Source organism: Corylus avellana, chromosome 6 (assembly GCF_965113065.1).
Source record: "Corylus avellana chromosome 6, dhCorAvel1.hap1.2, whole genome shotgun sequence".
Taxonomy (NCBI): domain Eukaryota; kingdom Viridiplantae; phylum Streptophyta; class Magnoliopsida; order Fagales; family Betulaceae; genus Corylus; species Corylus avellana.
This window is the reverse complement of record NC_142495.1, coordinates 12787316-12801112: the sequence shown is the minus strand read 5'-3', so window position 1 is coordinate 12801112 and position 13797 is coordinate 12787316. Positions and strand designations below refer to the sequence as shown.

Sequence of the window (13797 nt, the reverse complement as noted above, 5' to 3'; positions counted from 1 at the left end):
TCCAAAGACTTAGTGAGAGATAATGCACACAATACTTATGTCATTTAGTGATGAACTCCGTTTGGTAAAGTATGCAACGGTTTAAGTATGTCAGTAATTCATGAATGCAATATAGATATAATATATGCTTATGGTATGAGAAATAGTGATAGTTTAACAGTATGGTCTACCTAAGATATTACCCCTTCTCAGCAGGGTTGTCGCTGTCCTGAGTGACCTGTAATACAATGCCGGTACCCCGACCATTGTACGCTACCGTCCATAACACGTCGAGTGGCCCACACTACTAATGATGTATATCCTGTAGTGACCGCCTGTTAAGGCTGCGTCAGTCACGAAATAACCATTGGATTCAAGGCCCATATATCACATACACATTTGACCATAAAGTTAACATGTATAGTAAGCCCATAGCCGTTATCCCGCATGTATCGGTGTACCATGTCATATGATGCAATTAGTTTTGTTCGTATTTTACAAGCATGCTGTTACAAATATCAATGTCATTATCTTGTTAATTAGCACATTTTCACAAATGATAGAGTTCATGGTGCAGCAAAGTGTATATTGTGAGAGTTGTAAACCTCCAAATGATCCGGGTTTTCCAAATCCGTGGAAAACCTCTCATTAGTCCTTACTCCAACTAAAATGAACCTAAGACTCGAAAATAGGGGTTGTAGAGTGCTAGGCCAAGAAGGCCTTCCCCTAAACGTCTCTGGTCGAGCGCTCGTCCCTAAGGGCGAGTGCTCGACCAGTGAGGTTCAGGTAGAACCTCATCTGGTCCAAATGCTTTCCGAGCCTTCCTCGACTAGTCCTAAGGCCACAAAAAGGATTTCTAACGCCTTTCAACCAAAACAATGTCTCCAAATAACAAGATTAAGCCTAAACGGAAAGGGAAACTTAAAACGAGATTAAAGCTTAAAACTCCTAGACATTAACAACTAAGTTACCATAAATCGAGAAGCTAACATAACCAACCTAACAAAGCACAAAGAGAGAGTGCAATGGTTACCTCAACAAGGCAAGCTCTCCAAGAAGGCCTCCTTCTTCTCCAAAGACACTCACAACCTCACACACACTCAAAAACCAAACCAACAGAGTTTCTCTAAGGCTTCAGAAGATGAAATAGGTGTTTAGAGACGTAGGGGGTGGGTTTAAATAAGAGGAAAAAGCTGAGGGCACTACAGAAAATCTCTAAAAAGGTGCAAGCATTCGTGTAATATAGTGTCAAGCGCTTGTGTACTGTTTATCCAAGGGTTTTTAAGTTGTAGGTGGCATCCGCGGGCAAAAACTAGGGGTCAACAAAAGGTCAACGAGAGCTCGTTCTGGACCTCACACAAGCGCTCATGTACTGTTCACTATGGGTTAAAAAAATGCTTAGATGTACGATTGGGTATTGCACAAGGGGCATTACACTGTTCATACTAGCGCTCATGTGGTCCCGGGGGTGAACACATGTGTACTGTAGCTCCGAAATTCAAAAATGCCCCTCCAGGTGTCCTTAGTGACCTAAAGTCTAATTATCCCTCTAATTAAGCTGTCTTAAGCCTAATTAATTATTTTGGTCACTAGAGTTCTTTACAAACGAAATTAAAACCCGAAAATACCCTCAGATTTTCTATCCCAATCAGAGACAAGAAAAAATATATATTCAAATTTTAAAATTCAGATAAGGATATAAAGAGAATTGAATTATCATAAATTAGTTAATTATCTCTAAAAACTGATGAGATAATTTCAAATTTCGAAAATTTGAATTTTCAAAATGTAAACTATTATTCAGTTGTTGTAAACCTCTAATCCAAACAGCCCACACCGCGCGCGCGTGTGCGTGTGCATCTTGTGCTTTGCATTGTACTATAACATGCATTAGAGTATACCCTATCATAGCTCATTTAATAGCTTAAGTTTGTTGGGTCTTATAAATGCCAACAAAATCTCATCTCTTTCCAATGTGGGACAATCTTCATTCAATGCTTTTTAAAACCTTCCATTTAAAACATTCTGAAGACACAAAATAATATATATATTTTGAAAATATTTCAATAGTTACTGGATATTGTATACTCCTAGGAAGCTCATCGATTTCCTGGAAAACAAAAAAGCAAACCACAATATCTCGTTCTTTAGCTAAAGTAGAGTACAAAGCTATGGCCTCAACCTGCTGTGAAATTACTTGGCTAAACAATTTGTTGGTGGATCACAATATCTCACAACCACAACTAGTGAAATTGTATTGTGACAACAAAGTGGCCATCCACATTGCTTCAAATCCCTTCTTTCATGGAAGAACAAAACATATAGATATTGATTGTCACGTCATTCGAGAAAAGTTACAGATTGACACAATTCATACTTTCCACTCAACAACCTGCTGATTTGTTTACTAAGGTACTAGGTTCGACACAATTTCATTACCTCCTTGGCAAGTTGAGTGTCATGAACATCACTCCAACTTGAGGGAGAGTGTTGAGGAAAGAAATATGAACAATGAAAGAAAGTATAGCAACGATCAGAAATCAAATGAGAAAAGGGAAACTCAAACGTTCACATTCCTTCCACAACATTGTTTTACATGTATTGAAAAGTTACAATTAATTCAAGCATATTATTGTTTCCTACATTGAAAGGAAATATATTAAATTGATATTGTATGTTATTTATCTTCTATAAGAGTGATTGTAATCAAGATTGATTTGATTACCATACTTATCTATTTCAATTCTCTTATAAATAGGAGCATTTGTATTGGAATATCGATTAAGCAATAAGAGCATAATATAGCCCTTTGTGCTTTATCTTTGGACGTAGGTCATAGATCGAAACACATAAAAATCTTTTGTCTCTATTCTATTGTATTTTCGATATTTATTTATTTTTTCTATTTTATTACAAATTTCTTCATAGTATCAGGGCAATTGGCTGACGCCAATCGATCTAATGGTCTTGTGAAATATATATATTTTCTTCAATTTATTGTTTGTTTCTTAAAAAAAAAACAAAAAGATTTGTAGCGTACACGACTGCTTCCCATGTCTACACACCGTGGCTTCCAGCCTTCGCCAACACTTGGGAGAACACCATCAGCCACTGACTGCCGTTCCTGCTCAAGCCTGGCCTTTGTAGTATTGTTTAAAACCCAGACCACAGTTGGCTCTCATTTTAGCCCAAAGTTGGCTCTCATTTTTGGCCCATAGATGACCTTCTTTTGTATTATTATTTTAGGCACATCTCAGATCACCGTTGTCGACCACCTCCAGTCATCGCCGTCAAGTGTTGCCATCTCCAACCAAAAAAAAAAAAAAAAGAAGAAGAAAATCAAACTCAAGGTTTTAGAATCTTCCACCTTAAGTTTGAGGGGGAATGTTAGAGAATATATTTCATACATTGAAAGGAAACATATTAAATTGATATTGTATGTTATTTACCTTGCATAAGAGTGATTGTAATCAGGTTTGATGTAATCATATCAATCAGATTTGATTACCATACTTATCTATTTCAATTATCCTATAAATATGAGCATTTGTATTGTAATATTGATCAAAAAATAAGAGCATGATGTATCTAGTGGCAGATACAAGCAGGGGTGGGCGCCCCCTCCCACCCCTGCAAAAATTTTGAAAACATTTTTCTACCCATAATTTTTTATGGTTTTTAAGTCTTAGCCCCTAGTCTTCTTCCTTTAGCCCCTCCTCCTTCTCTTTCTTCATATTCTTCTTCTTCATTTGCTTATAGAAAAAAAGAAAAGAAAAAGAAAAATAGATCTTGAATGAGAATTATTCTGATTTTGATTTTCTTCTTCTTCTAGTTGTCTTCTTCCTTCTTCCTTTGATTATTCTCACACTTACATTTGATTCACTCTCTCAATGTTATGTAACTTTCTGGACCTAAATTTGAAGAAGGTTGCAGAAAACTTCTTTTTAAATATGAAAAATGGGAAAAGATGGAAAGAGGCTGATAAGAGTCTGGAGTGGGTCTCAATTTCGTGCAACAAACCAGTGAGAACTGGAGTGGAGACCGAACCTCCTGTTTTCCTCCAAAGGATCCATACTTCCATCCGAAGCCTGAAAACCATAAGCAAAAGGTCCAGAGCCAGTAAACCTTGCTTTTGTTAGTGTAAAATTGCTCTCTTTCTATTTCTCTCTCTCAAACTTTCTTTTTGTCTTAAACTCTCACTCTCTCGAAGCCTCTCTCTTCTCTGATGTTTCCAAGACCCACATTTTATTTATTTATTTTTAGGTCAACTCACCTTGGTTGTGGTGGACATTGATAATATTTTGGTAGTTTAAGAGGACATTGTTACAATTGAAAGTTTGGGACGGCATTGTCAATTGAGTGATAATTTGAGAGGTATGTGGACTTTACCCTAAAATATATCATTATATTATATTATATTATATTATATTATATTTATTATTAGTTTCGCTCTCCGTCCCTACAAAATCAAGATCCTAGATTCGCCACTGAATGTAGCCCTCAACTATACCGAACTATATACCGAACTATATAAAAATATTTTATCTTTATTCTATTTTATTTATGCTATTTATTTATTTTCTATTTTATTACGAATTTCTTCATTAAATCTACCAAATTTTTTTGTATAAATACTATCATGTAGATCGATAATCTATCAAGTCATACACAAGTATTTTCTTCTTGATTCTCTCGCCAGCTATGTTGGTTTTATCATAATCCCCTTACATAACGTAATTAGGGGTATTTACATTTTACACGTACAAACAAAACCAAAAAAAAAAAAAAAAAAAAAAAGAAAAAAAAGAAAAGAAAGAAAGCAAAATAGCACTCATTTCTGTTAATTTTTTCAAGGATAAGACAAAACACATTTAATTTATTTTTAGTTTTCTTATTTTTTCAAAATTTGTATTGCTGATGTGGCAAGAGCATTTGGAATGCCAAATTTAGAGAGTAGTGACGGAGGGAGGGAGAGATAGAGTGGACAAACCTTATCTTCCTATAAAGTTAGAGTGAGAGAGAGAGAGAGGGAGAGAGAATGGCCACGACAACAGCGAGTCGGTTGCTTCTGGTTTCAATACGCTGCTCTGATTCAACCCCAAGACGCGGTTTTGGAACCAAAAAGAACACCAACAAGGTACCCACGTATGTGTTTTCAATTATACTTAGTATGTATATATGTGTGTGTGTTTTCTTTTATGTTATTGTCTCTCAACTGCAATAGAAGTTTGGGCTATTACCTGAAGACTGAAGTAGAGTTTTCTTTGTTAACAAGAAATGTCAAAGAAAGGAAAAGTTTGATGCTGTCTTTAGTTTATTTGTAATGGGATTTTTTTTTTTGTTTCAGAAATGACTTGGTCATAATTCTTTCCAGTTAAAAGAGCCATAATGGAGACCCACGCTGTTTCCTGTTTGGTTGACAAGAAATTGAAGGAAAAGAAAACAAAATCATATCAAACGAGCAATGTTTTCTATAGTCAGTGTAATGGGAACCCACTGTTTTGATATGCTCGATCCTTATTTAAGAGTTTTCTTGGTTTCCCCGTTTGATAACTGGGAAAGTTGTAGGAAAAGTAGAGAAAATAAGAGTTAAAGATTAATGTTCTGATATGACACCTTTTTATTAATGAAACAAAATTACAAAAAAAAAAAAAAAAAAAAATTAAATAGTGAAGAGAGTGACTGCTTCAAGGGGGGGGCCTCCAAGAAGCAGTCCTTTTAATTTCTTCTTCTTGTTATTTCATAGCCATATGACATCTACTTATATATAGCCTCAATTACTTAATGAAACTCTAAACCGAAAAAAAAAAAGAAAAAGTTATATTCCTAAAATTATTCTAAAGATAATTTTTCTCAGTAACATGTTTTTTATGCTTAATTTGTTGATGGTTTCTCATCAATGAAATCTGCATATTGGAGACCAACTATTCTGAATATTCAATTTGAATATTCATCATTTTGGTACCATTCTCTTGGTAAAAGATTTGGTACCCCTAGCATTTCTTATTTACATCAGTTTGGTAAAGCTTTTTTAGTAAAAGATTTGGTACCACTAGCATTTCTCATTTACATCAGTTTGGTAAGCCTTTCTTAGTAAAAGATTTGGTATCCATAGCATTTCTCATTGTAAATAGTTAGTCTTACTTGTAGACCGTAAGTTTGTAACGCTGTTACAAATGAAGTTGGTTAATTTGTCATGTAATTATTGTTGTTGCTCGGTGCAGGAAATCAACAACTAAACAACCTGGTCCTGTACGTACTCGTAAGTGGATTAAGTTTGTCTCCTTCAGAGTAGAACATTCAGTTATGTATTTTTTCATCTGTTTTGGTTTAACAAAGATCGTGTGAGTTACAAATTTTGGCCCTGTATAGTTTAGCTCGGCCTTGGAGACTGTACACTACAATTGCTGAAACTTGTTTTTTTCTTTTGTTTTTTAATCATTCAGTGCATCTTGCCTGAAAATTGTTGACTTTGTGCTCCTCGCCATTGAATGCTTGTTTATATCTGTGTGTTCAGAAAAAGGATCTAAATGAGGGTTTAGGGGTAGGATGTTTTGGTTACCTAGTCTTCTCAAAAACTAGGACTTGGAGTTGTAATTTGTTTTGGTGAAATGTTCAGGGTGTTAAACAATGTGGTCTTCAAATTGATTTAGAGCTTGTTTAGAATTGTGTTAAGGAGTTTAAAAAAATGCTTTTAGTACATAAAAGGTTGTGCCAAACAAAATGAGTCCATTTGGTAAAAAACTTATACAGCACTTTTTGACTTTTGTACTCTGGGGGAAGCTTGAAAATTAGGCTTGTTTAAAAAAGTTCTTTAAGGATTTTTCTATACACAAAATTATATTTCCCAATACAATTCCAAACACGCTCTTACACCCAGTAATCCTTTCAACGTTTTCATTTATGTCAAGTGTCTGAGTAATTAGCATCTGCTTGAGGCTGTTTGAAGCATTAAAAAAGACCAGTCTTCTTATACTGCTGCTTCACTTAACTTTTCCTTTTTTTTCCCCTTTTTTTTGCTTGGCTCTAAAACTTTTGCACAATTTTTTTTATTCTATTTATTTATTTTTTTAAAAATCTTTTTCAATTTTTGGGCAATAGTGCCTCTCTATCCAGATGTCCCACAACATTTTTTTGGCCAATTTTGGATATTCTCCTAGAAGTGTGCTACAATGGCCTGATTAGCCCATTTCTGCTTCCAATATCATAGCCTTCCCATGCTGTTGCTTGTTATTCCCTATTTTTCTTGGACCCCAAACATTTTATTCTTTTACTTACTTATCTTTGGGTACTAGCACCTTGTCTCTTTCGATATTTGTTGTGAAAATTCATGGCCAACTTGCGGGCATGCTTGTAGTTTGCACAGGCAAGCATGTAGCCATGCCCTATTTAGCCAATGTTTGCTTCTGTTATTAGTTTAACTTAGTAGAGGCTGCACCTTTTATTTTGGGATGGATTGAAAGGGGAATTTAGGCAAAAAATCTATTGTTGAGTTATTCGATCATTCATTGATATAGTGTGCTATTGTGAGGATTTTTTGGTCCTTAGCCTGCTCACTCTTTGGGTTCCATGGGGAAGGTTACCGAAGCTGGGTGCATGTCCTTCAAATCATAAAATTATTCGAAATGCTATCCTGTTGTGCAGGAAGGAGAATTCAATACAACAGTGGGGAACCCTATAGTGCTAACTTAGTGAGAAAATGATATGAAGCTCTCTTCAAACAATCTTAAAAATTTATTATAAAGATCTCAGTATGAATGGCAGAATGTTTTGTGCAGTCTCCATCTTTCCTCTTTTCTGGATTTGCACAACGTAATTTTTAAGATGATCTCATGTGTACTCCTGTATACTTGAAGCAATCATCTTCAGATTTAGTAAACTTATTTTTTACTTGTGAAAAATTATATTAATGTGTGAAATTAGACATTCTCTTAATTTATATAACCATTTTAATCAACTGACTTATTCAGTTTGGGCTCCTCATATAGCTTTCCTTGATTTATTCCTCACTTATTCAGTTTGGGACCCTCATATAGCTTTCCTTGATTTATTCCTGTTTATAATTAACTGTGTTTTGCTGCATTAGTATAATGGTAGGTTTCCTTGTAGAGGCACCTGGTTTAAGTTCTCGATTTGATGGGAAATCTACCAATAAGGCTTTGGACCTTCAGTTTGAGGAACGGCTGGAAGCAGTTAAAAGGTACAATTGTGTTACTTGTCATATTCCTTTTTCCTGCCGTTCGTGCCTTCTTTGTATAGGTGTTAGAGTGCATCCTTACTATAAACATTTTCCCATCAAAGTATTCTTAAGTTGTTTTTGTGTATGTGAGTGCGTGTAGCGTATGAAATCTAGATTTTGTTTTCAATAAAGTAATTTTTATCATTTTTTTATGCCACACCAACATGTGGTCAGACTTAGTTGGATGACTTCTGCTTTATGCATCAATTTTGGAATTAATTTTCTTGACTACACTACTCAGGTCAGCGCTTGAGCAGAAAAAGGTCGATGAAGTAAAAGAATTTGGGGCAATTGACTATGATGCACCAGTTGAGTCGGAGAAGAAAATTGGACTTGGTACCAAGGTAAACAAATTTCAGCTGTTTTTGCTTTTCTAACCTGTAATATATGGTTATCAGCTTTTACTTATCACAAAAAAAAAAAAAAAAAAAAGGTTATCAGCTTCAATGGTACAGTAAAACTAATTCATTTTTGACATAGAACAGATTGGAGTAGGTGTGGCTGTCTTGGTGTTTGGTTTGGTTTTTGCTCTTGGAGATTTTCTTCCATCAGTAAGGTATGGCGTAGTACGTAAAAGGTTTTTCCATTGTGTGCGAATCATAAAGATCTGTCAATCTTTGTTTCAGTTGTTATTTTGTCTCGTTGAGACTACTTTGTTTCATTTGATCAATTAATCTTTTTCTTTAAAGAAATAATAGTTTAGTCTGGCTAGCTTGGGCGTAAATGGCCAAGTGGACAAAATTTTTACTTAAAGCCAATTGACAGTATGCAACCATACTCCAAATATGTCAAAGGATTATGGGTTCCATCTTGAGGAGTAGTGTTCCTATAATGCTACTAGATGTACTCACCCAACACATCGAGATTTTTATCATGAAAGATCTCACTCCTAAATGTATCAAAGTGACCTCTACTTTACAATTTAGGTTACATTCCTCTCTGGATTGAGAATCAATGCTATAACCAATCATTAGTTCAAGTTATTCATATTGAAAGTAGCTATATAAAATAACGATTCACATGGTCCGTCTAGTGCATTGTAACTACACTAATACATCAGTTAGAAGTCTCCACTTTCATAATCAAGATAGATTACCATGATTGATATGTTATAGTCTTATTAAATGGAATGTCCAATTCCATTACTGACTACGAACTATACTTCATAAGTTACAAAGTTTATGACTTATACCTTTTGTGATAATCTCATTAATACACCTAAGCCATATTCAATACACTTAAGGATTACATGTATATATAAAGAATAATATGCACACGTATACAAATATGCTCAATGTTCTTTTATAAAAATAGGAAAATAAACAACTTTATTTAATAAACCAAAAATGTCATACAATATAAATTGGCTTAAAGGGCATAAAACCCTAACACATATATCCCTGCTCAACCTAAGGCTCCGATGATTAACCACATATAGATTGGGCATATTGTCCTACTCAAAACTTTTCCTCTTTAAACATTCACCTTAAAGTTGTTCAAAACCTTTATTTCTAACCTTTTTCTCAATTGATCGTAAATCTGAACATTTTTAATACCGGTACTTTTTGTTCTTAAAATTGTTATTTGAAATTCTTTTTCTTTAAATCCTTTTCTCGACAGTTATGTAAAGCATAGCGTGTTAAGAGTATATTTGATTATCCCATATTATGGGATTTGATTGCAATCTCCTACTTTTAGGCTATTAGATTTGAATGTATTCAAATATGATATTATCTCAATTTTTATATTAATCTCATCTACTCTAGTTTTCCTATAAACAGAGACTGTTATAAATATTGTAAACATACCAAATAAATAAGAGCAAAATGTTGCCCTTTGGGCTTTATCTTGTGGACGTAGGTTATAAACCGAATCACATAATTTTGTGTCTATTTTCTATTTTATTATTTTTCGCATTATATTTTATTTCGCATTATATTTTCTTTTATGGTATCAGAGCTCTAGGCTAACGACAGTTTTCGATCCTGTGGATTTTTAATTTTTTTTTTCTTTCTTTTTCTTTTCCTCATTATTTTGTTTATGATTTCATTTTATATTAGAGTACAAAACGTATTTGGGGATTCATTCAAAAGAAAAAAAATATGGCCGTAATGTCTTGGATGACTGGATGAGAACACTGTTTCGTTCTCAGATTATCGCATGGAAAGTCGTTCAATGTTTCAATATGTTTTCCAGTCCTATATTTGAGAGATTTCTTGGGTGTAATCTCGTTGGTTAGGAGAGAGCTTTTTCTGGGCAGTGGTTTAGAATGAAAAAAAAGAAAAGAAAAGAAAAGCAAAGAAAAGAAGAAAAAAAAACCGAAAAAGAAGAAGAGAAAATTCGGTTGAAAAAAAAAAAAGAAAAAAAAAAAAGAGAAAAGAAAAAGAGGCAAGTTGCCCCATTTTGGATTTGTGTTAGCCCATTATTATGGTCATTGTTGGTCCAATAGTTGATGAGACTAATCTTTTGGTCTTTGTGGTATTGTTTAATGACCCAGGCCTGGCCTTTATGGTGTTTTTTCAAGACCTAGGTCCACTTAAGGCCCTTTGTTGGCCTCATTTTTGGCCCATAGTTGGCCTCATTTCAGCCCACAATTGGCTCTCATTTTAGCCTATAGTTGGCTTATTTTTTTCTTTGGCCTTTATGGTATTGTTTAAAAACCAAGCTCATTTTAGCCGATAATTGGCTCTCCTTTCAGCTTTTTGTTGGCTCAATTTCTGGTATAAATTGAAGACCCAGGCCCATTTAAGGCCCATAGTTGCTTCATTTTCAGCCCTTTTGTTGGCTTTCATTTTGGCCCATAGTTGGCCCTCTTTGCCATATTGTTATTTGAGGCGCATCTTCGATAACCGTCGCCAGCTGCCACCAACTCTAGCAAGTTTCTGGCCATCATCTCCGGCCTCTCCCGCCAACCGTTGTCATCTCCAACAAAAAAAAAGAAAAAAAAGAAAAAAAAAAGAGAAGGATAAGGAAAAAAAAAAAACCGTTCTTTTCAAACTTAAGTTTTCAGAATCTTCTACATTGAGTTTGGGGGATGTTAGATTATATTTGATTATCCTATATTATGAGATTTGATGGTAATGAAATATGATATTATGGGATTTGATTGTAATCTCCTACTTTTAGGTTATCAGATTTGAATGTATCCAAATATGATATTATCTCCGTGTTTATATTATTCTCATCTACCCTAGTTTTCCTATAAATAGGAGACTATTATATTGTAAACATCACCAAAGAAATAAGAGCAAAATGTAGCCCTTTGATTATTTTCTATTCTATTATTTTCGCATTATATTTTATTCTTCATTATATTTTCTTTGACAATGCAACATATATTTGACGTACATGAATTTTCGTAAAGATTGGGCTCATATCACATATAAAACTTGCATGTTTTTCTATAACATGCATGATTTTCTATTACTTGCATATAGATTATAAATCATTTGTAACTGATGATAGGAGGATTTACTTACTGTCCTTCATTTAACATCCTCATCGATCTTCAACCCCTACTATATTCATTTGCATTACATTTGACCTATTAGTTAGGGTCTGTCATGTGTTAAAAACCCTAGACCCTTTATTCAACCGTAGAGCTTACCCGTTTTCTCGAAGGGAAACCTAGAAGTCTCATTCGAGCACTTTGCGTATGGGGTTCGAACGGAGCATTTTGTGGCTTATCCGTTCCAACAGATTGCGACCGATATTGCTACCGGAGCTCTCTTGGGCTCACTCGGTTGAACACCACTTAGTCCGTTTGAATTTTAAGACTTAGAACACAACTCCTACTTGAATATTTCCTCAACCTGGTTCTCAACACTCCAAAACTACTCCATCATACAAATACCAAACCAACCTAACTTGCATCAACCAAAACCTTAATCCAACCCCAAAAAAGTACAATTTTTTTTTTTCTCAAAACCCTAATTTTACATTTTTCTCTTTCTATACCACAGACAATCATTACAACAACAGAAGCTCCATTTTTTTTTTCTTTTTTGATAAGGAATGTTGTATATATAAAAAAAAAGCGCAATGTGCCTCTAAGTACACAGAGAGTATACATAGGAAAACCCGCAATAGCCCACAAAAACCCCAAAACCCAAAAGAAGCCTAAAGAACCTTCAGCCAAAAACTCAAAACAACCCTCAGAAGCTCCATTACATCAATAAAATCAACCACAACTTCAAAATCTCTACACAACACAAACACAATACTCACAATAACAATCAAAACCCAATTTTTCACCATTCCTCTTGTGAAAACCACAAACTCACCTTTAAATATCAACAACCTCATACAACCCTCAATAATAATAAAATCAACGTTTTAATCAATCAAAACATATTACAATTCGATTACATGGACAAAAAGTGTAGAAAACTTACCCTCGTTGAGTTTCTCTCCAAGCTCTTCTCCTTCCTCCAGCCCTCCTCTCTCTTCCTTTGCTTTCTCTCTCTCTCTCTCTTGCTCTCTCCTCAAGACTTTGTATCTAAACTCTCTATTGTGTTCTCTGGACGAAGGAAGAAAAAGAGGTGAAACCCCCTTTGTTTTGGACGTTTCAATATACTAAGTTTTACACTTACTGTACAATTTCGTTTATACGCGAAATACCTTCGTTTGAAAGCGATCTGACAACCAGCATTAAACGTGTGTCCAATCTTACCTAACCTACACACTTTCTGACACGTGGAGATGTTGTTCCGTTCAAATGTGCCTTTCCTAAAGATCAATTTGGACCATCAATCTTTTCCCACACATGTGCTCCTATACCATGTGGAGATTCCTTCGTGTTCTGAACACTACTCAAACCTATTTGAATGCTCTTACTAAGGTTTTAATCCTGAAAGCCCAATCTTTTCTTGCTCGAGATTCCAACTAACACGTGGAGATTCCTCCTGTTAGAATATGGATCCATAGTGTTCGAACATGGATCACCTGAACTGAATTTTTAATGCTTCTTACTTATAATTTTCTTCTGTTTTTGGTCAGATATCTATGAGCCTCACCGTGCTCAGTCTAATTTCACCAAAATATTTATTTAAATTGGTAATTTGTTTATTAAAATATTTATTTTTGATTTTACTTGGCATTTGTTTATTCTCGGATGTTCCACTACTGATAGGTAAAGTGCTAATTTTCTAAACCATAAGTAAAGTGCCACTTTTTCCCAAAGGGCGTGATCTGCACATGCATGTTTTGATGATAAATTTTATAGATGGTAAACAGAATAGATCTCATGTCGGTGAAGTGCAACTTTTTAAAACACAAGTGGGCAAATCAAACTCACCTCATATCATAGGTGGGGAAAGTGTAATTCCTCTTCTCCCAGACTCCCCCTCCAAAAAAAAAAAAAAAAAAAAAGGCTTCTGAAAAGCCATTTTATGCTAGGGGATGAATTTGGTGGTTTACTTTTGCCTTTTCTTATTATATTTCAGTGGTTGCGATTTTTGGAGATATGGGTTAATTGTGAGATGACCTTCAATTTTTCAGTGTTAGTCCCACTGAGGATGGTGTGGTGGTCACAAATAAACTGTCCGAAGAAGAGAAGGCTAGTCTTGAGGTAATATTCT

The 13797-nt window shown here is 34.7% G+C and overlaps 1 protein-coding gene across 3 annotated transcripts in view; it reads left to right on the top strand.

The window, feature by feature from the left end:
- Nucleotides 1-4974: 4974 nt before the first annotated feature.
- LOC132186212 (Tetratricopeptide repeat (TPR)-like superfamily protein) overlaps nucleotides 4975-13797 on the top strand; it is a 22566-nt gene continuing 13743 nt past the window's right edge. The window contains exons 1-6 of one of the 3 annotated variants that reach the window (XM_088517126.1): nucleotides 4975-5124; nucleotides 6204-6241; nucleotides 8089-8179; nucleotides 8460-8562; nucleotides 8704-8774; nucleotides 13718-13787. In XM_088517126.1, coding sequence (XP_088373252.1) covers nucleotides 5018-5124; nucleotides 6204-6241; nucleotides 8089-8179; nucleotides 8460-8562; nucleotides 8704-8774; nucleotides 13718-13787 — 480 coding nt within the window. In that variant the 5' untranslated portion in view covers nucleotides 4975-5017. Of the gene's footprint in view, nucleotides 5125-6203; nucleotides 6242-8065; nucleotides 8180-8459; nucleotides 8563-8703; nucleotides 8775-13717; nucleotides 13788-13797 lie in introns of all 3 variants that reach the window. The other 2 variants (XM_059600070.2, XM_088517127.1) reach the window with 2 other exon arrangements.